A 23,094-nucleotide genomic window follows, 5' to 3' on the forward strand; every position below is an offset into this window, starting at 1 on the left:
CGCTGTAGCTTCATATTCAACGGACAGTCATGAAAGTGACATCAGTCTTTCAGTCTTTAAACTGAGCCTCAGTTCTCAGTGAATGATTAGTTAAATACAATAAAGGGGGTCTAGTTTTTGAGTTAACGACAGGTTTGACACAATTCATGGTATAAAATCACACACACACACAACAAAGTCAGTAAATAAGTAAGCATGAAAAAAAACAAGGCAGTGGAAAGCAAGAGAGAGAGACAGAGACTCTCCCAGGTTAATGAAACAGTAAAACAACAAAAAATAAATAAATACAAACATCACATATTGTATGATCTAAATATTGTCAGGTCTGCAGAGCAGGAGGCAGCGTCTGTCACCAGCAGAGGGCGGCAGAGTTTCCACTAATCCTGGTTTAATATGCTGCATATCAAACTTTGTGTCATATCTAAACTGGATAGGCTCCACTTGTGTTTACAGCTTTTTTTCAGTTAGACAGAAAATAACTTTCTAACACTGAAAGGGAAACACCTTCAACACTTCCCTCAGGACAGACCCCATGAATGATTTTCTCAATTTACTGCCTGATTTGGTGTATAAAATATCTTCAAATTTCAAAAGTTTACAGTGTTTTAAAAAAAAGCTGCAAATTACTCCACTAGAGAAATAATTGGAGTCTTTGCTTGAAAGAAATGTAATGGATTAAAATAGACAGTTGTGGATTATTCAATGTTTAAAACGTACATAAAATGGGTTTTTCATTGTCTGTTTGTACCACTGGGCTGCCAGCATTTTTTAGTTTCCTTTATCGCATTAACAGTAACGTATCCTAACGGAGGATCAGCACATCAATGATGTATATCCATCCATCCATCCATCCATCCATCCATCCATCCATCTTTCAGTTAAAAAAGTCAACGCAGTAAAAACAGCCTATCACACAAAACGACCACAGCTAGATTCAAGTAATCATTTAGATTTCAAAAGGCTGTGAAATATAAACGTTAGATTTTGTCAGAATACTGACCTAGTGTTAACAGCATCTTTAGAAGAGGAACATATGACTTCTGTCAGCTGTAGCTTCCAGCTGCTCTTCACATGGTTTAACTGTAAGTTGGGATAATGCAGCAACATTACCAACCTCTTAAATCTTAGAAAAAATAAAACTCACGCTCCAAAAGTAAACTGTGAATCAACAAATAAACGTTTACTGTGTATTTCTTGACCAGCTGAGCTGACGAATATGAACTTTCTGCACTCCTGTCAACTCCAGCATGATAAACTAGATCAGGAGTCTTTAAAGTCTGAAACCTCGCCTCCTCCCCTAACAACATTAAGACACAGTTGTTGGTTAGTTAGCTAAGGGATAAATCTTGAGCTCAGTTTTGTCGCTGTTGCTTGTATTTGTTGACATTTTGGCAAATTAGCACCAGTAAAACGTATCAGCAGTCTTTCATTGCAGTGAACCCAGAGACACACAGACTCAGGTACTTAAAGTTTCTCTGTTATGATTTTTAAGTGGATCTTATCTTTTTTCAGTAGAAGAGTCTAAAAATGTGTAACTTGTCAGTGTGTTCACATTTGGCTGAGTTCAGAGGACGACTGTGACTGTGCAGGGTGAAGGGTTATAAAATACCTTCACTGCCACCATCAGGTCTGTGTGCTGCACAGTTTGACACCCTCTGAACTAGGTGATGGATTTGGCTTTCTTTCTCCCTCACAGCATGTTTTACTCCACGTGTATCTCTTTCTGGATTTGAAAAGAAAAATGCTAAAACAGGCGTTGTTGGTTTGCAAAATCCACAGATCAGTGCAGGCTTTGGCATTCTTTGTAACCCCGAATTCCACCTGTCTGTACCACGTTAAAGGAACAGTTTGGCATTCTGGGAAATATGCAGAGAAAAAGACTGACGCTAGTCCCGTGTGTGTTGGCTAAATGTGAAGCCACAGCCAGCGACTGCATTTCCTAAAATGTCTAATTATTCCTTTAAGTACATAAGTGGGAATTGTGCTGCCCTGAAAACATGTTTATGTACTGAAGTATAAAATGTAAAAGTGTACAGAAACTGTGTTCAGTGGAGTCTGAATGCTTACTGTGTCATTGTAAGTTAAACTAAATACTTCCTACAACAAAGCCATCACAGAAAGCTACAGTACAGTAGGACTCTGATGTGTAGACCGACGTAATGAGAGGTTGCATCCTCAGCAAGAATGCCACAGCAACGACATAAAAAAAGATCAGCGGTCCCTTTTTACAAACAACATGCAGAAGTATGAAAAAAAAAATCGGAGCCATTTTCTGATATATATATTAAAAAAAAAAAAAATACAAGGGTTTTTGTTCAAATTGCACCAAGGTATTTCCAGGTGATTTAACCCCGTCTTCTCTGCTCGACTCAGGCCATATTTTTCTTTTGGCCCCACAGTTTTAAAAAGTTTAAAAATAATCTTCCAAATACCCAAACTAGTTTTCCCAGTCAGTGCATGGAAGGCCTTCATCTTCAGACTCGGACTCTGGTGAAGCCTCTTTGATTCTCCTCAGGGCCTCGTGGATGCTGCGCGTCAGAGCGTCGGCCGAGTGCGGGAAGCTCTTGGCGTGCCGCTGCTGCTCTGGCCGGGTCCGTACCTTCCTCAGCCTGACGCCCTGCCTGATCTGAGCCAGGATGTTGTTGCTGTCGTCGTCCGGGTCCGGGGCCAGGACTCGCAGCTCGGCCTTCCTCAGGTGGAAACTGCCACGTTTGAGAGAAGCCAGCACCTCGTCCATGGGGGAGCTCGCTGCAGACACACAGACCGTCAGCCTCACAGTTCTAATGACAGGGACTCAAACAACAAAGAGTCTGCAGCCAGATATGAAAACATTTAGTCTGTAAAATCACTAACCCGAGACACAAATCACTTTACACAACCATTTATACGGCTCACTGTAAACTACATGAGCTTGTTTGGCTGATACACCTTCTGTTGTATGCTTCTTCTAATATTAAACCACCTAGATAGATATAGAACCAGTAACCACAGATTTCTGTGTAGATAAATAATAAAACTTTAAAAATTGAAGGCTGTATATACTTGGTTTCCTCTAAAACCTTTTAATTTGCTATGATAAACGGGAGAAGAATGCTTATGAAGTGTGTGTGCCCTCACCTCTCCTCCACTGTGAGGAGTCCAGCGAGGCCGTCTTCCTCAGCTTCTTCCTCGCTGTCAGCAGCTGGCTGCTGTCAAAGAATCGAGGGGAGAACGGGGCCAGCGGTAGTGAGGAAGATTCGGACTCACATTTATGGTGCCGCGCTGAGCTTTCTGTGGGACTCTTCGCCGTCACGTCGGCCTGCTGCTGGTCGTCTGAGGGAGGAGGCGGCGGAGGAGGTGGGGGCGGAGGAGGAGGGGGAGGTGGAGACCCCAGTGAAAGAATAGATGGTGAAGCTGGGAGGGGAGGCAGTGAGAGCAAGGGAGGCAGAGAGACGAGTTTTTCGAGTTGAACAGTCGGTAAAGACACAGGGTCACAGCTGCAGGCATCCGGAGCAGGAGGAGCAGAGAGCTCTGGGAGATCTGAGGTGCAGTCGGTCTGCACGCTGGCCACCTGGGTGTTCGGCTGCGGGCCTGCTCTCCTCTGACTGTGAGTCTGACTCAGACACAGCCGGCTGGACTTCAGAGTCACCTGACCTGGATAACGCTGCGTGGGGAATTAACAAGAGGATGTTGATCAACACTGACGCAGAGACACCAGTTTAACAGTAGACTGTGGACATCCGAGGTCTGACCTGTCTGAGGCTGCGAAGTCTGTCCAGAGTCCGCTGCCTCTCCTGACTCACTCTGGCATTTTGTTTGGCTTCATCATCTTCCTCTGCGTCTCCTCCCTTCATGGGAAGTAGATTTGATCTCATGGTTTAATGGTTTTTAGTGTTTAGGAGGTTGTTTATTTGTTAAACTACTTGGCTGTTGTGTTTATTTGAGGCAGTTTTCATGCTCAGCCTGTCTAGTTTCAGTACAACACAATTTTCACCTTTAAAGTCTAAACTACAGCTGATCTGACAACAGAGCCACAGTTCACGTTAAGTCTCTGAGTCTCACCTGTTGCAGGGTCGGCAGAGAACTGCTGCTACCTTGGCGCTGCTGTGTCTTCTGGTTGTTGTTGGCAATACAGATTTCCTATCCAGGTAAGAAAATAGCACAGGAATCACAAATTTGACTGAACTCGGTGTGTGATCAAAGAAGCTGCACTTTGCACTTTTTGTCTCTAAAGGTCCTGCAGCCACAGCAGCAAACGTTATCATGAACACTGTACCTTCTTGTTTTTGAGGTAGACTTTCTTGGCAGTGATGCGACCCCTGCGGGCCTCTAGCTGCCGTGTCCTCTGCTGTAGGATGCCGAATTCTTCATCTCTGAGGGGGGAAGGAGGGGTTGCTGGCTCTTCTACACCTTTCATGGCATCAGGGCTCTCGAAGGCATCATAGTACACCACCTCGTCCTGTCGCTCTGGAACAGCATCAGGGCAGATTCATCACGATGTTAGAAACATTGCTTGTACAGATCCTTAGGTTATAAATGACATCAGGCAGACCCTGCACTGCTCACCTGTCATCTGCCTCCTCAGACTCTGCAGCTGGGCAGTGAGGAGCAGCTCCTCGCAGCGCAGCACCTCGGCCTGAATGTCATACAGCTGCAGCTGTAACTCGTAGTACAGCGCCTCCAGCTGGTCCAGGCGCAGCATGGCATCCTGCCCACCTTGCAGACTCTGCATCTAGAACCACAGACACGTCGTTACGTTATTCCTCCAGCGGCAAAACAGCCACCACAGTGCAGCGCCGCACCACCTGTGCATTTGTTTTTAACAGTGGAAACTGCACCTGAGGCAGTGTTCCTGTTCTCTCGAGGTGCTCAGCTACAACACTCCAGTTTACTGCAGGTGAACTGCTGCTTGGAGCTTTTTCACATGTAAGGCAAACATTTGACCCTAACAGTTGCTCCCTGTGACTCATTTCCACTGTTGTACACCAGGATGTTATTCACTCTGTTTTCAGGATGTCTGAACCATGAGGTCATTTTTTTCTAACATGGCCATTTTTTTGCTTTTCCCCCTTCACTTTCAGCTTGTCCATATCCAGGTTTTTCTGTCCCACAGCTGTGTCACTGTGGACCCAGACAAACTCACCGACACTCACAGATCACACCCAGATATAAACCTCATAATGTGACACGCACACACAACGGCCTACATCCATGCTGCATTTACTGTGAGCAGTGTCATGCTTGGCTTTACCTCCTCCTTCAAGCCATGTTTCCTCTGTTCCAGACAGATTTCTTTGGCCCTCATCAGCTGCAGGGTTTCTTTGGACACGGCGTACTGCAGCCGCTCCATGCGTTCCACTGCAGCTGCCCACGCCGACTTCCCAAACTTCTTCTGGTCAGCACGCATACGCTCATACACAGCTGCAACAAGTTGATTAATCATTTGGTGAAATGACATTAAAATCATTTTGAGTCACTTTATTAAGTAAGATTCCACTCTATGGTTAAGACTTTTCTAATGAACATTTGCTCGTTTTTGTTGTCACAAATGACAGTAAATCAAAACAAGGCTGTGGCACTTTGGCTTAGGAAAGTACTGACTTTTTATAGACGAGATGAATAATTGACAAACTCAGAAAATAATGGGCAGATTAAAAATGTAAGGATTCCCTGGTGTCAGCTTCTCTAGTGTGAGGATCTCCTGCTCTTCTCTGCTTTATATCGCTGTAAAAATATCTTTGGGCTTTGGAGAATTGGTCAGTCAAAACATCTGGATATGTCACCTTCGACTTATAAAGACTCAACATTTTTATAGAATGAATATATTAATGTAGGAAACTGTTAATAAAGATCACAGCACTGTATGAATGACACAAATGTCTGCTAAATTAAACCTGCTCAATGTCTCAACAGCTTCAGTTGACTTGTTTTGTAGTTCACAGCTGAGGAGGTTTCAGGATTCAAATACTTTTGGAGTGAGTGTGTCTTGATTTTAGTGTGTGAGAGTTAGGACATGAGGATCTGAGAGAGGGAGTGTTGGTTTTAAATGATCTTGACAATGTACAGCATGTTAACCACACTTTGTCACAGAGTAAACCCTTAATACAAAGGTTCCACAACACAAAAGATCACAACAAAATGCCCTACAATACTCCATAACAACAGAAAATGCATCCTTTCAGTGTTTACCTTTCTGTGCTCGAGTTGTAGTTTCAAAGAACTTGACAGTCAGGTCCTGTATGGAGAGCACGGCGGCGTGAGCCTTCTTCTGCCACTCCTCATCCTCCTTCCTCAGGCCCTCCACACGACGAGGACCCAGGCGCTCCGTCTCCAGACAGATCTGATGGGGTCAAACAGGTACATACAGTAAATATACAGGATTTGCATCAACACAGATGACAAAGTTTAGTTTGTATACATATAAATTCTTTTACTGGCTGATAAGGGTGGTGAGGTACCTCAGTTGCCTCCACAAGATCTAAGGCCAAACTAGAATAGATAACGTCCTGTTTTTAACAGTAGCATGCACCTGTCCCTGTCACCTCAAGCACCATCCCTACCTCACCTCCGTCCCTCCACAGCTCACCTCAAACTCTGAAATCCCCTCGCACAAACCACTCACCACAGTGCTCTGTAATACCAGCACGTTACAGCAGAGGGTAGCGACAGTGAGCAGTGACCCCGAGCATGTGTGTCCATGCTCATATTTAGAATAACACAAACCCAGTGGCCTACTGGGCAGCTACTGATAACAAAACAAGGAAAGGTGATTATAGTACATGGTATGACACGTGTCAGGCTGTGTGGAAAGAGCCATGTGTCCAGAGTGAACAACATGTACACAGACTTTTAGGTTAAACTCACTGTGAGGTCTTCATGCATCTACAGTTCATATGTGTTCACGTCTGAATGTAAAACAGATGTGTGTAAGTGTGCGTACATAAACAGGACCACAGCAATCGCTAACAATAATCACCAAAGCTCAAAGGCCTTGATTTCAATTACCCATCATATTCAGTGCTTTGTATGGTGAGTGTGTGTCTGCACGTGAGGCACAAGAACAGGGAGTGGCTTTGGGGTGAAACTGGGAGTGAGTGGGGGGAGGCGAGGGATTGCGTCAGAGACCAGAGCAAAAAAAGTCAGACAGAAAAGAAATATCAGAGTCAGAAGAGAAAGAAAACACTCAAGTAAAAATTGAACTTGGTTCCCTTTCAGCCATGATCCCATTGTTTAGGGATCCTTTAACACAAAGCATACAGCATCTACAACTACATGTGAACACATCTAAAGATGAGCAGGAGCCAAAATGTGACACCTACAGATCACCAGATGACATTTTCCCTCCAGCAGATCAGTGACTGATTATAACACTTCCATGATTTAAAAGCACGTGTTGTTTAGGTCACTACTCAACTCTGCAAACTAAAGCAAAACATCACTGCATCAACTTTGCCTCTGACTGTCTTGACAGTCTGTTAAACTGGTTTTATGCAAAGCAGAAAGCATATACTGTGCATACTCTACTGGCCACACAGCCTGTGGTTTCTCAGCGAATGGCTGGGTAGCCTAAAATTACAGTGGCAAATATAATTAAGGATCTATTGACTAGTACTGTTCAAATAGACTTCAGCAACCACTACCCATTTCAAATTGTCTGTGATAAGAGAAAATAAGCGTCTGCAAAGTGTCCAAAGTGTCGTATGTATTACACTCATTAGAGACACAATCAACTGAGCCAGAAATATTACGTTTATTATAAGAAGGACCAGGTGCAATTAAGATGCAGTTGTTGGGAGTCGCTTCTTTTCTGTGTTAAATTGTCTAATTATTTAACCAAACTAAAATGAATTGATTTTAGTCTGGGTGAGCATCTTCATAATCACAGAGACAAAACCTCTGAGAACATTTCTGTGAATGACCCTGCTGCTTTGGTAAAAGCCAATAAACATAACTAAGTAGGTACAGTATCTTTTTCAAATCAGCTGCCAACTCCCTTTTTACTATTCTCCCTGAGGTAGCAGGGGAGGTGTACCTAAATGACTTCAACACCTCCGGTTAACAGCTGTTGGTGACAAACGCAGAAGTGTCTAACTCACTGAAAATAGAAGTGACGCCAGTTCCTGTGGGAAAGTGGGATTACAGCAGAGATGGTGTCATGGTGGCTTATCTCATTTGGTTAAAATAGTACGTAAAGGCCTTTTGTGAGGGACACAGTGGTAGATACTAGGCAGTTTTTATCAGGCAGCATTGGGGGAAGGTTAAACCTAACACTACATAGGTCTACAAGACTACTGATTTACAACAAACCAGTGAGCCACAGTGACAGTCTGACCAAATGTGAATTAATCCACCAGTGAAAATAGTCCCCAACAAATACACCTTTTTTTTTTTTTTTTTATCTGTTTGCTAAATCTTAACACTGTCCAGCTCTTTTGGGATAATTATTTTGCTTTTTAAAAAAGGAACTTTACATTTATGATATTTACCTTCAGTAGGAACCGACTGCACATTAAAATACACATTAAACTGATTAATGACATTGTTTTTATTTTTGAAATTCTACTACTATTTATTTGAATCCATTAGTTGATGTATATTGTGAATATTTTATACATGATGTACCTGTAGTGTTGTGGGGTCATGATGTATGTGATTACAAAAGCTCATTCAGGTCCTAAACTGATTAATCAATTAGCTAATCAACAAAAAATGAACTGGGACTAATCTGTTAATCATTTCAACCATTTTTTAAAAATATCCAAATACAAATTAATATTCAGACGATTGTCTTAATAATACTCAAATAATTGTAGTTTAATTTACATGTTATCTAGTGGGATCTTTGTACAAAAACTGCTTGACAGCTGAAAGTAAACACAGCAGGTGTTTCAGGAACCACCATGACAACCTTTACTATGTGATAATAGAGTCGGCCTGAAACAGTAACTGGAGCTCGCTGTGTTATAGAACCATCTCAGACAGACAAACCACATTTTTAATTCATGGCTGCCCTCTGACCTTCCAGGCAACAGGACACCAGTGCCGAGCTATTCGGACATGCAATATGGCCATCCCACAATGCACCATTCCCCAAAATCTTTGACACCCTTTGTTGTTGCTGCATTCGGGTGATTGTTCATTCATCTCTCCATCTGCTCTTTCAGTGAGCTCGAGTGGAGCAAGTACACAGCTGAAGATAAACTATAGATCTGCAACAATTAGTCGATTCATTGATCAGCCAAAAGAAAATACGCTTATGTGAAGATTTGCTGTTTTATCTGTTATGTGGTAGTAAACAGAAGCTGTAAATGTTACCTTGGGTTCTAGAAAAATTCAATGGGCATAGTTAAACCAGACAATCAGGAAAATAAATAAAATAATTGTTGCTTTAATCCACCGTATAAGTCTCTAGATACAACAACCTTGAAATGCCACAACCAAAATAACACTAGAAAATCCTCCTGTCCTCACAAATCATCATGTGGTTCTTCTCTACAACTTTCCGTGTACTGTTTAATGCCTCAGGTCAACATGACTGAATGTTTACTCCAGGTCTTTATAACAGTCACCTTAAAAGGATGTGATGCTTTAAAACAATCTCACAGATGCCACATGTGTTCACACTTGCAGATGAAACCAGAATAGGCTGTAAGCAACTGCTACTGAGCTGCTGCTCTCATCTTTTTCACCTCACCTTTGTGAGGTCAAGTAGGATGCAAATTGCATGTAAATTACAGTATCCTGTGTCCTAATTCTTGACGCCCTCTCTCTTCTCTTTCCATCTCCATGATCCCCTGACTCATCAGTCTGGGAGCAACCAACCACTCTGCCGCCATCCAGGACTGATTTGCATGCAGCTTTGTTTTCAGCTGTTGGATCGCCCTGAGGGACGCAGGTGCTAAAGCTGAAAACCTCTGGCATCAGGTAGAGTTCAGACTGTCACAAAGATTCATAAATCATGTCACAAGCAGGCAGAGTGAAGGTAGAAGTGACTCAAATCATCCTGTTTATTGCAGATAAACAGATAAATGTCAAAGCAGCATGGGTATGGGCCATGCTCCAAATACTCCTAGTTGTAGCATAACCCATTCATTCCTACTGGTAAACCTTTAAAAACATGGTCAAACAGTTAGGTACTGTAGTTTTTAGCAAACATTTACTCATTCCACAGGAATAAATGTGCATTTGTAAAGAGCTATTTTCAGCTGTAGTTTGATATTTAGTTAATTGTGGTGCGACTGTCTGACTCACTGATGTGCTGTTAATAGTTTCTGGCACAGAGGAGTATGCCACTGTTTATTCCCCTTCGTAAACACATACATCTAGAATATCACCAGCCTTTTCCTTTAAGAAGAAAACGCCTCTTACATCTTAACGATTCAGTGAAATTTCTAAATTTAGTTCAGCACCCGCCCAAGAACCCAAATATCCACAGTTACTTGTGTTGATTAGTGACACGATGCTGAGGAAGCAAGCTGTGTAAGGAATGTAGTCCAGAGAAGGGAAAGTGCAACACAACAGAAGGTGAATGAAGGACAGAGAGGGGGACAGCATGTGTGCACTTAGACAGCACTCAGTACTGCATAACATAACATCAAAGCTGGTCCGCAGTCTGCACAGTCCAGTTTGACTCAAGCAAGACACAGTCTTTGGTACAGTTGTGCTCGTGTTGTTCCTCACCGGTGGAGAAGACTGTTATTTTGCCTGGACTGGACTCCACATCAGAGACAGACAGGAATCTGGCAATCTGAAGTTATGTGGAATGGACACACCTGTACACACTGTGCAGAGGCTGTATCTGAAATCACTCCCTGCTCACTATAGTCCCCAACATTTACTTCCACTACATTTAGGATGTACACTGCTTTGTTCTAGCAGTCCCACAATACAAAGCATTGCATTTTACAGCTGCATAAATTACAGCTGAACAACACACAACTGTATGTGTTGATGCAAACTGATGATGCTTCACAAGTATCCACTACAGAGCAGACTGTGAGGGTGTGAGTTAATTATCCCAATTCAGTTGAAATGAGGAACTGTCCACTCTTGTGACTGGTGCTGTATAGGATGGATGGATGGATGGAGCTGTACAAACTTTATTCATTCCCAGTGTCATAAAATGCATAAATTATTTAAATCTCAACTCCTGCTGGACTGTTAAACAAGTACAAGACCTACTGACCCAGCCAGGCACTAACACCGAACCCAGTCTGCTGGTTTACTTCCTTTTTCATGCCACCAGTAAATACAAACAGCAAAGATGGAGTGGAGGAAGAGTGTGGAAAACAGAAGTGGGTGCTGACACTGCAGAATTACTGAGTGGTTTAGTGGTTGCTGTAATAATACTTATGCTGGTTGTTAAGCTGCTCTGAACAGGGGGAAAAGCCTCTCGGGCTGATCCTGTGCCCTCCCTGACCCCTAGATGCAAAGCTACAGGGTAGGACGGATCGGCTACTACACCACCAGCATCACCACACGCAGCCTCAGCAACTAACATTAATGTCATTGCAGCGGCCTCAGGAGGGTCAATGAAGGACATCACCGTATAGGTTCAGGGTCCATTTCCCAGAATTTGACCTTGGCTTTTAAAACCACCTCACCACAAAATAGCACTGTAGTAGAGGGACGGTCTCTGTGTGTTCCAGGACAGACCAGTTATCTGGCTACAGTGAGGTATAAACCTACTTAAACCAAGCCTTAAAACAGATGGTATTTGTATCTCTATGTGAGTGTGTGTCTGTGTATTACCTTAATCTGCTGTCTGCGCAACATCGCCAGTTCCCTCATGTCCCTGAAAGGCTGAAGCAGGTAGTGGTATAGCTGAGTTGTTGCCTCCAGCAGCTCTCCATACGCCTCATCCTCCTCGGGGTACACCTGCAGCAGCTCCACCATGCTGTCCATGGCTCTGTGCTTGTCCAACACCTGAGACAAAACACAGGGAGAGAGAAAAGATGAACACATGTTGCACCACATGTAAAATGTTCCACTTTAAAAAGGACAAGGCTGGTGTTACTTTAGTGTTTTCAAACTGGTAACAAATCCCACTACACGATAGAGCCCCAAACCTCCAGTCTTTACCTGACTCTCAGCATCAAGCCTAAATCTTTAAAAACACAAATATGCCAGTATTTGCTGGTTTTCTTAAATGTCTGATAGACAAACTGGACATTTTGATTTGACGACTCAGCCACAGAACAAATGATTAACTGAGAAATAAATAGTGTTATGGCTCCTAAAACAAAAGGCCTTTTAAAGCCGAAGGATCCAAGTTTATTTAATAAAAGCAAGAGTAAAGACTGAGGGTCTCCATGAGAGTGCAGTCACAGTGGTGTGTGTGGTCAGGAATGATAACATAAAATACAGTTCATTGCTTGAGTGTAGTACAATGAGAATAAATTGGACCCAACTGTTGCTGATTCATACCATATGTTGAGCTATTCACAGACTGCTCATTGTTGCTGAGATAAACGCTATCACAACAGCTATTGTGCACACAAATATTCATCTCCCAGCTCTCAGAAACCAGTACCAATTCATACAGTACAATACTTCTCCTTTACTTCTGCCTCAGATACAATACTGAAACGCACCACCACCCAATCTTCATCCAAACTGGCGAATAAAGTGCTCTTTTCTCTGCACGGAGCTATAGATATGAATAGAGACTCTTATATTAACCCCAGGCTGCTTTTCCAAAGCCCTTCACGTTGGTGACTGGGGCAGACACTGCATGATTCAGCTTGAACACTGCTCCTACTGTTTACCTTGGGTCTATGTCTCCCTGGTAACCACTGGCCAACCGTGTCCCGAGTCCCAGCCTCTGCAGCCGCTGTTAGCCCAGGAAAACCCCTGGGCTAAATGAGCCGACTCCTGCCTGGGCCACTTGTGCCTTTTTAACTTCTAAACACCAAACTCGGTCAAACAAACCTTATTTTGGTGATTTAAGCGATGGATGATTTCAGAGTAAATCACAAACAGGACTGACATTTTCTTTTACCACTTCCTTGTAAAACAAATGTATTTCCTACTGTCATTACATTTCCATAGTCAAATCTACCTGCTGGTGAGTAGGAAGCCACAGACCCTGTGAGTGTGAGAGCTGCTGAGCCTTAGTCATTTAATTACTGTTCAAACAAAAATGCTAAATATTCCCAGTTGTGAGGATTTTCTGCTTTTCTTTAATGGTGATACTGAACATTTTCAGGTTTGGATTATTAGTTGCACAAAATAATCAACATCGAAAAATCATTATTTCTGATAATTTAATTAAATAACCCACAAAGGAACCGTGAGATTAATGAACAACGGAAACAGTTACAGTAAAAGTTACAGCCATAGTTTTACACTGAATAACTCCTGGATTTGAACTTTTGATCTGACACAACATGCAATCTGCTAAATGTGCTAAATTTAACTGTTAAGTCTACTGAAAGCACTTCAGTGCACAGTGAGTGCATAATTACAGGACGATCTGAGCGATAGGAGCTACAGTGCAGCCGCTCCGGCCCTATCATCAGGACTAACTCTTCCAGCTCGTCTGTGCTAAATCTGCTCCTAACAGAGTGTTACTTTGGAGCTGTAAAATAAGAAATGGTCTTTCCCAAATTACGCGCTGTGCTATTTCAGACCTACTGCAAGACATTCTTTAGGTAGTGGAGCTTCATTCTGTTCACAATCTCTGAGACTTTCCTAAAATATACAGTCGCCACCATGTGTAATTCCACAGTTAAAACTGAAACGATTAGTTGATCAACTATTTAAACAATGAGTTAATAAAGAAAACGTTAATTAACATTCTGTTAATCAACCAGCTGTTTCAGCTCTGAAGAGTGTTGTTGTTTTTTCCACCTCAGCAAACCAACAGACAGACACGACTGACTGGCAACATGTGCGTGTGTGTTGTGTATACATTCGCTGTAGTGTAGTGAGAGTAAATATATGTTAGTAACACAAAATAAAAACCGGCCTGTATACCGGAAGGTGAATCATGTACTGTAAACAGGCAAAGCTACAGTATGACAAGCTGACATTAACACAAACTGTGGGCACACGCACACACACACACACACACAACATTAAGGAAGCATGGCAATATGAACACATACACAAGAAGAGGGAGAAACTAATAAATCTTTTTACTGACCGATCTATGCAGCTTTACTGCAAATACACACACGGTGCAGAAACCTTTCTTAAAAACTTCACCTACACACTAGTCAGGGAAACAGCCCTTGGATCTTCTATCACATGGTCGCACAAAACCAGACATTGAAATGCTGCAGCTGAAGCTCTGAGAACTCGGCGTGAATACTTTTGTGCTGTTTTCTAACATTTTATAGCTTTCACTTACATTATCATCACCAGGGACCAACACAGCCCAGCACAGCCATTAAAATGTCAATTAAACTTCTGTAGACCAGCTAGAGGTTACTAGATCTCAAAATACAGCAAAGCTCATTTTAACTGAACTTGCATTAAGTCTCATCCTACAGCCCCTAGTGCAGGGCCAGGTCAGCACTCGGCTCATTACCTACAGGCAAAGTTGATCAAGAATGGACTTGGTGACCTGGGAGACGACAGCATGTGTGCGAGTCAGTAAAACTGTCCTCTGATAAATGTTACTGCTGTTGCTGCTTTGACACCGGCTCCAAGTGATAAACGACGACTAAATATTAAAAACACATTTCACAAACAACCGTCAGCCACAAGATTTTTACAGCTGCCGCTCTGACACCACCTCTTGCAAAGAAATGTGAAAGTAGATAGATAAATAAATACCATACACTTTATTGGGCACACCTATATAACCTAATGCAATCCAGAACAACAGCTGTGCCACATGTTCTTTCTTTACTCAGCTCAGGATGCCCAGTTTTTGTTAGAACTTTCTAAGAGGCATCAATTCATATATGTGTTTAGCTGTTGCACTGGAAGGCATCAGATTTTAGTGGTGTACCTAATAAAGAGCAGACATTATGTCATGAAAATATCATCTTTCTGGTTGGGCCTAGCCCATGCCCAGCTGTTTTTGTTTTGCGTGTCAATCAAACAAAACAACAAGGAGGTGAAAGACTTTTCCTGAGGTTTTGTCTCCTCTCGAGCACAGACCGATCCTGACCGTGATTTTATTCACCGTACTCGCTCCCACAGCTCGGTAACATTTAGCTCACACGTTGAAGACGTGAACGAAGATATCTGGTAGCTTCTCACGTGCTTTTTGAGCAAAATATATAAGTCTTCAGCTGACTGCGCTCACAAACAATCCCTAGTGACACGTCATTTCTGTAACTCCACCTCTGATTGTTCCTCTGTAACTCCCTTCAAACCGCTCAGCCAACTGCAGTGTGATGTCTGGCCAGACCAGCTCATGTTACAGGCTGTGAACGCAGCAACAGATGGTAGATCACAGGGGGGGGGGGCAAAGGAAGAGCAGGAGAATAATCTGACCATGAGGCACAATTATGTTCTGACAACTACATGCTGAATGGGGCCAGTCTCCGGGCTTGGGCAAGTTAAATTTAAAACCTGAAGACATTTTAATAACACAAAGAACATAATTTAATACCTGGGTCATAAACATCCGGGCTCAGTGTAGTGAAGATATCAATGGAAACCAGTTAGGATGAGCAGGCCTAGAGTTATTTAGGGACATTACTTAACTGATATTTATTATATTATATTAATATTATTGTGTCAGTGTCATTAATGTCAGTGTCTACAGCAAAAACTAAAGATGTTAAGAAATTCTAAGGTTTTCTGTGGGGACTGATGTGGTTTTTCCCACCCCACAAAGACCTCATATAGTGGACATCTTGTCTTCAAAGCAGATGACACTGAGATTATTTATTTCACCTCCTGCATGCGTCTCTTGGCCCTCTCCAGCGCGTCCTCGTAGCCTTTCTGCCTCAGCTCGCTCAGGCTCTCGTAGTACTCCTCCGCGTCCTCGCTCTCAGAGAAAAGCACCTGTGACAGGATCTTCCAGCCGCAGGTGTCCAAGGCATGACCCAGGTAGACCTGCAGCTGGTAGCACAAGGCGTCCGCCTCCCGCTGCGACAGCTCGGGGGCACCGAAAAGCACCGTCCACACGCCGGACTGCACCTCCGGGAACGAGGGCAGACACGGTTCTAGGTCCGAGTTGACGGCGCACAGCTGGAGGTGCGCTGCCCTCAGGTCCTGGAAGGAGAACAGTCCGGCCCAGCTGAAGTCCTCACGCCCGGTGGTCTCACTGTCCCCTGGGTCTGTCTCATCCGGACACAGCAGGACATCCACAGGGTCCAGGATCTCGATATCTATTACTTTGGGGGTCACGATATCCCAGGACTCTAAGGTGGCACAGTCTGATGTCTTTGGACGGCCGGTTTTTAACACCTTCTTCTCTCCAACACTCTTTGTTGCGGGTTTTCCTTGCGGGACGGAGTGCGGTCTAACTTTACCCGCATCCTTCCTGGTCGTGCCTGGACTTTTTGCCACGGAGGCACCGGGGGCAGGAAGCGCAGCGGCGGGGCTACATTCGAGGAGCGGGTCCAGAAAAGTGGTCCGTCTCTGCACGGTTCGGTTGTGGCAGGTTATGGCGAACTTTCCCTCGACGTCGTTCCAGGCCACGATGAAAACAAACTTGTGCCTCTCTTTTTCGTCGAAGACTCTGGGCCGGACGGACACCCATCCGGACTCCAAGTTATCCTCCATGGTGAATGACATCTCATCCAGCCAGTAAAAACAGACAAGTGGATTAACGTGGGCTAGAAAGACCTCTTCTGGTGCCGAGGCTAGAAGCTACAGCTAGCCAGCTATGGTGAAGACGTCAAAAGTCAAACCCGAACGAACCGACGAAGTTTAACGGAGAAACAAAGGATTTCCAGCTTTGTTTACCCGCGCGCGAGCGGGCGAAAACGGAGCTAAAGGTCGTTATCCCTCCGAACCGTCGGATCAGGGATCCGGACGTGAAGTTCATCGGACTCGGCGGTGAGACCGACGGGGAGAACCGGGCTTCGTTTCGGTTGTCATGACACCTGGCCGCTCACCTTGCCCGACGCTCGCGCTCAGACCGTGTCGCTCTTTGTCCGCTCGCAGACAATGCGGTCGCGCGGCTCGGCTCTTTGTCACGTGTGAGCTTCTGTTTACAAGCAGTCAAGGTGCGTGCGCGTTTGTCAAATCCGGGGAGGGATTTAACTGCAGCACCCTTCCCCCCAGATGCTGAGTTCACGTCCCGCGGTGAAAATGGTAAAGACCAGGACTCTACGAAACAACGTACTTCCTGTAGCTTTTGAACCTGATGGTCATGACGTTTATGGATGGAGTCAGAAGTACCACAGCATTACAAGTAAAAGTCCTGCATTCAGAGTTGTACTTAACAAAAAGTATAAATGTATTAGCTTCAAAATATGCTTGAAGTACTCTCTGGACTTGACATACTCTGTTTCTCCCACTTGTATTTAATTTTTGGGACAAACACACTGAGCCACTGTACCAGAGTCAAACTCCCTGTGTCCAACATACCTGGCAATAAATCCAGTTCTAATTAAAAGTGATTTCACATTAATGTATATTATACTTTTTAAATTAAATATTGATCCATTATTGTATTTACTACTTAAATGTTGCAGCTGTAAAGATTTAATTAGTGTTACCTACTTTATATACTTATAATTTGAAGTACTTATGTAGCTTATGAACGTTGAGTGGAATCAGCTAAGTTTTATGGTTTTACAGATTATACTCATATGATTTTGAGTATTTTGTTTTACCTATATGGCCATCCATCCATCATCTATACCCCCTTTATTCCTAACCAGGGTCACAGGGATCAGCTGGAGCCTATCCCAGCTCTCTTTGGGTGAAAGGCAGGGGTCCACCCTGGACAGGTCCCCAGTCCATCCCAAGGCCACATAGAGACAAACAACCTCACACACTCACACTCACTCCTATGGGCAATTGGCCATCCGATTCTGAAAAGTAAATAAAATGTAGTGCAGTGAAAAAATGCAAGATTTGCCTCTTAAACGTAGTGAAGTCAAAGTATAAAGTAGCAGAAAATTGAAACGTTCATGGTTTTCCCATGAGACTTGAAGGCACCACAATAGTCTCTTTGCTTGGATACTTTATTAAACCAAAGGAGACAAAAGACAGAACATTAATCCACATTCATTTGTTTTGTCACCTAAAAACTTAATGTCATTAATCAAAATATTTGTCCATTATCGCTCTCTGATCTTTCTATATGACTCTCCTTGTTCTCTCGCGCTCTGGCAGACGTGCACGAGGAGCATAAACATCTGCACGTGGGAAAATCCATGACGTGAGTACGTAAGGAAACGTGATGACGGCCGGATAATATATGGAAGTCCGGCTGGGACAAAAGACATTAGGTTGCAAAAACAGCAGGAGGCGTCTGCTTCAAATTACCAGATGATAAAATCAAACGAACTTTTTCATCCCTGAAGGGAAATTCAGGATCAACACTAGATAACAGAAATTAAAGTAAACAAAGGGGCACTAACACCTTCTGATGAATAATGTGGTTGTAAACTGACTTGACATTCATGTTTTTGAGCCTCAGTTCACTACATGTTTTTATTCCGATCATACACAAATATCTGGTGACTTTAACGCACATTCAGCCACAATCTACAAGTTACCTATATGATGATAAAAACCTAAATACTAGTAGTACCTTGTTTGATTAAAAATATAACAGCAAGCTCTTTTTTTTTTTAATATAAACCATTTGTCCACTAGATGGCAGCAGTATTACTTGTCAAGTTTTTATCTGAAGTGAAAGATTTTTTACTGGCAGAAAACAATTGTACACGTTTGGTAGAATAAACCTGTGTATAAGGACCACTTCCACTTGTTCAGGGCTATGGGTTATCTAGTTAACGACACTTAGCTGTGTTATAATCAAGACATTTTAGGGTGAACTTTATTTTGATAAATTCTTAAACAGCTCATTTTAATATTTATACTGAAGGACTGTATATTGAGATTTAAGAAGAAGCATGTAGGTTATTGAGGAATCATTTTTTGATCTGTTGGTGTAACAATCAGTCTAATTATGTTTTTATTTTGGAATAAAAACACTGTTACTCATAACTTCATCCAAGATCAAGTCAGTGCTCAAACTTTGCTCAAAGGACCAAATTAACTGCCTAAAATAAAATCCTGATTTTAGCCAGTTGACAAATCACATCATGTGATGTTACAGGGTCTTTCCTTTCTCCTACAGGTGAGCATTTGATTTTTTTAAACTTAGTTGTAAAGTTTTCCATCTCTGCTGTGTTTTAGGACAAACCCCAGTTGTTTTGCACAATAACAGACACCTTTGGTGTGTTAAAGAAAATTTATTTAGGTGTTTTCGCAGCTTATAGTTTGAGCTTTGCAGTTGTAGTAATTTCATAAGGCTCAAATACAACCAGCTTGCTGAAACAGGCACTAATTGTTACCTGAGGCTGGAAAGCTAAATTGAAATTAGCATTAGCAGCATATGATATGACACTTCCACACAATACAAGTGGTCCTTAAAAGACAGAACATCAGCATTTCGATCTTTGGTAAACTTAAGGGAATGTGTGCGTATGCATTTTCACACGCCACCCCTTGGCTTCTCCTCCTTTTCTCCAGATGCCTCAGAGGGAGCTCACTGGGCTTTGTTGGCCCTGTCAAAGAGGACCTTCAGTTGCTCCTGAGAGGTGGCCTCCTTCTGCTGCATCAGGTCAGCGTGGCCTTTGGTGACACCCCAGCTGTCAGGTGCTGACATGGCGGGGCTGAAAGGACGACCAGAAGCAGGTTTCAGCTTCTCCCAGTAATCACGACGGGCTCTGTGGAGAAGAATAGGTTATGATTTTTTTTAAACCAAACTTGAAGAATTTGGAGAGAAGAGGTGGGAAAAACTAAATCTCTACCTTGCTCTGACCCAAGGTTTAGTGTGCATATCCAGGCCACTGCCCCAGGTGCCATGCTTCTCAGAGCCAGGAGGCAGCAAACCTCTCTCAGGTGCCAGCTCCTCAGCCACGGCACGGATGTGGTAGGGTTCAAACCCACAGCAGCCTCCAATGTAACGAATCCCAGCATTGAACGCTTCCCGGGCGTATTTCTGCATGTCCCATCTGGTCAGGATCCTTGGCTCCAGACCTGCCGAAACACAAATGCTTGAACTTGGATTTATTATCTCCACATCTTCCGAGTCAACAACTGGACTGATAAATGAAATGTTGAGGCCTATCAGCTTTGAGCATTTATACATACTGAAAGGGAACTCTGGCAGATCAATGAATCCCTGGCGGTTGCAGTCAGGAGTGTGGTAGGCCAGGGGCTGGCTCATGTAGTGAGCCTTCAGTCCAGCCTTCTCCACACCTTCCTTCATCAGCTTCACAGTCTTCACACAGGTCTCCGGGTCAAAGTGGCAGTTAACGCCCACGATCTTCGCTCCTGCAAAGTGAAAACATGCAACAGTTTGAGAGCTCAGATTGGCATCTTAAAATCTGTCCTGATGCCACATGTTGTTGCAAACCACAACAGCAGCTGTGTCAGACTTCATGAGTTTTAGCTAGATGTACCAATTTCAACAGGTGTCTCACCTGCCTGTGTTTTCCAGACATAAGTTGGATGCTCTAAAAGGCTGCACAGTGACTTTTATATTGTCAGACTAGAGAGCGCACCTATTGTAGACTGAGACATGGTCGTACCGGCTTTGACGAGCCTGACAGCACAGTCTCCAGGGCTGATGCCGTTCAGGTCTCCTTCAGGTCCAATGCATAGAGTTGCAGCCACAGGTTTTCCAGAGGTCTTCAAAACCTGGACTGCCCACTCGGCCTCTTCCACATGCTCAAAGTACTTAAAGCAAGAAAAAGGTCAAGTCGACATCACAACAATTCACTTTCTTACTGCAGTGAACATTTCTGGATCCACATTAATTCAGAACTAAATATAAAATATAAAGCTATCCCCATCCTGCAGCCTGAGTGTTTGTTCTAACAAACAGGTGAACTGAGTATTGTTAAAGGCAGAACCTTTTCTTTTAGTGATGAACCTATAAAGAATTGTTTGAATTTGCTGTTCCTAATGTTCTTCTGGACTTTGAGCTTTTTGTTTGCTGATCTGGTTTTACTTTGCTGTTTTGCATGGTGGGAAATGATTTTTATTAAGATATAAACCTGTTTTCATCTGATAAACGACTGATAAAAGGACCAATGATGTTGTGGTACTTCAGGTTGGTGCACTACAACCTCAAAAGGAGTATTTTTATATTTCAGTATTGCTGCTTTCAGAATCTGAATTATTTCCTCCACCAGTTACACCTTTTGCTGTCTTTATATGTAGCTGTGCCCGATTCATTACTATATGAAGCCTGTCCTTACAAAAGTGCTGCAGTTTTATCTGGTTCATAAAACTCTCCAGAGAGCAGTGAATGTGACAGATACCAACTGTAACATGATTGTCTGCAACTTTACTCCAGATGACAGACGGAGACGTATGTCGACTATTTCTAGGTATGTTTGTTATATATCCCCCTACATAGAGGTGGGTATAAGCAACATTAAACTTCTAATGAACACTACTAAACACCAAACTGCTGTACCTACATACATGAAGATTAATGTTGGTCCATACCTCTGCAATCAAGAAGTCTACGTTTTTCTGGACAAACACATCAATCTGTTTCTTAAAGATGGCCTTCACATCATCCGCGCTCTTGCAGCTCAGGTAAGAGGGGGTTTGGGAGACTCCTCCCGCCACCAAAGCATCGCCCTCATTGGCCACCTCCCTGGCCAGGTCACAGGCTGCTTCATTGATCTGCTGCCCCTGCAATTCAAAGAGAGAGGAAAACAAACACGCGCTAAATGCGAGTTGGTTTAACTTCCACGTCCCTGCGGCAGCTCCAGTTTCAGTGTCTTGCTGCAGGCTCTTGGTTGTATGCTGAAACCCTCTCTCACTCTCTGAATGAGTCATGTGAGCAGCTGCACAGGCAACAACCTGCCCGCTCTACTCACAGTGAAGCGCTGAGTGTGGCCCCTGTTCTCCAGTTTATCATCGCTGGCGTAGAAAGTGAAGGTCTGCATGACATTGGAGCCTGCCCTCAGGAACTCCCTGTGCAGCTGCCGCACTGAAACAACAACAAGGCGCATTCTGCATTTGCTGGTTCGTTTAAAAGACGACCCACCAAACTAGTTGTACCTGCTTCAGGGTGCTCAGCAGCAGCCTCAGGTGTCCAGGGCCCTGCTTTGACATAACCCCTCTTCTCAAGTGCGAAGACAAAGCCTCCGTCCCCGATAACGAGCTCTCCTGCATCCAGTCGCTCCAAGATTCCCTGCGTCAAATCCAGTGTGCAACAGTTTGTTCCATTTTGGGGCGGTGGTTTTGCATAAGGCAGTAATTATGCAAAACCACCGCCCCAGAAGGATCTGAATGAATCCAAATATTAAATTGCGTCGTTCTTAGCTCAGCGCGCAAACTTACCTTCTTTGTTGGTGCCATGGTTATTATCGCAGCGCTGACCGGTCCACTTCTCTCAGCTCAGTGTCCTCCTGAGTTTGGAAAAGGCTCTGAGAAGGCGTTCATGCTGCATTTATAATACCGAGAGGGTGAGGCGCTCCTGTCGTCACTCCAAGAACCGCCTACCTCTCCCGCAGTTCATCCTTTTTCTTTTTGCCTTTCTCCTTTACGCAGTTCGCACAAGACAACATCGAGTTAGTGATTTCACGCAAATGCAGCGTCTCTGCTCAGTTGATATGTTAGATATTGTGTCATGTGATAAGGTAAGCACGAAAACATAAAGACCAGCAGCACCACTGACACTGATGTTAGTGTCAACATTTAGTTTAAAGCACAGCTGAGCGCATGGCTGCAGACTATCACACTTCTTCATGGGTTTCTCATTTTACGCATTACGGATAATCTCATCCAGTGTTGCCAATTGAAACCACTGAAACCATTCCCATTTTTCCATTGGCTGTGTGGCCAACATTTGTAGTCTGGCACACAAAATGTTAACTTGGCCCAGGATTGATCCGGGTAAAGTTTCTTCCTGGGCGGTGGGCGTGCCAACGCGTCAGTGCAAAAGTGGGATGTTTGTAACTACACAGTACATGGGTCCAGGAGCGGGATCTGTTGTGTTTT

General features: G+C 43.5%; 2 protein-coding genes across 2 annotated transcripts; both read right to left on the reverse strand.

Annotated features, from left to right (window-relative positions):
* Positions 1-2,271: 2,271 nt before the first annotated feature.
* Positions 2,272-17,125, reverse strand: jmy (junction mediating and regulatory protein, p53 cofactor). The gene is made up of 10 exons (XM_026297218.2): positions 15,835-17,125; positions 11,731-11,904; positions 6,169-6,319; positions 5,231-5,400; positions 4,546-4,711; positions 4,256-4,446; positions 4,042-4,119; positions 3,732-3,827; positions 3,118-3,643; positions 2,272-2,748 (listed from the first exon to the last, which is right to left on the reverse strand). The coding sequence occupies exons 1-10, from the start codon at positions 16,678-16,680 to the stop codon at positions 2,438-2,440; spliced, it is 2,709 nt and encodes a 902-aa protein (XP_026153003.1). The 5' UTR covers positions 16,681-17,125; the 3' UTR covers positions 2,272-2,437.
* A 2,174-nt stretch (positions 17,126-19,299) lies between these two features.
* bhmt (betaine-homocysteine methyltransferase) lies at positions 19,300-22,591 on the reverse strand. The gene is made up of 8 exons (XM_026296638.1): positions 22,435-22,591; positions 22,153-22,285; positions 21,969-22,081; positions 21,589-21,780; positions 20,664-20,811; positions 20,224-20,406; positions 19,881-20,109; positions 19,300-19,796 (listed from the first exon to the last, which is right to left on the reverse strand). The coding sequence occupies exons 1-8, from the start codon at positions 22,450-22,452 to the stop codon at positions 19,616-19,618; spliced, it is 1,197 nt and encodes a 398-aa protein (XP_026152423.1). The 5' UTR covers positions 22,453-22,591; the 3' UTR covers positions 19,300-19,615.
* Between the last annotated feature and the right edge of the window lie 503 nt (positions 22,592-23,094).

Source organism: Mastacembelus armatus, chromosome 12, assembly GCF_900324485.2.
Source record: "Mastacembelus armatus chromosome 12, fMasArm1.2, whole genome shotgun sequence".
Taxonomy (NCBI): domain Eukaryota; kingdom Metazoa; phylum Chordata; class Actinopteri; order Synbranchiformes; family Mastacembelidae; genus Mastacembelus; species Mastacembelus armatus.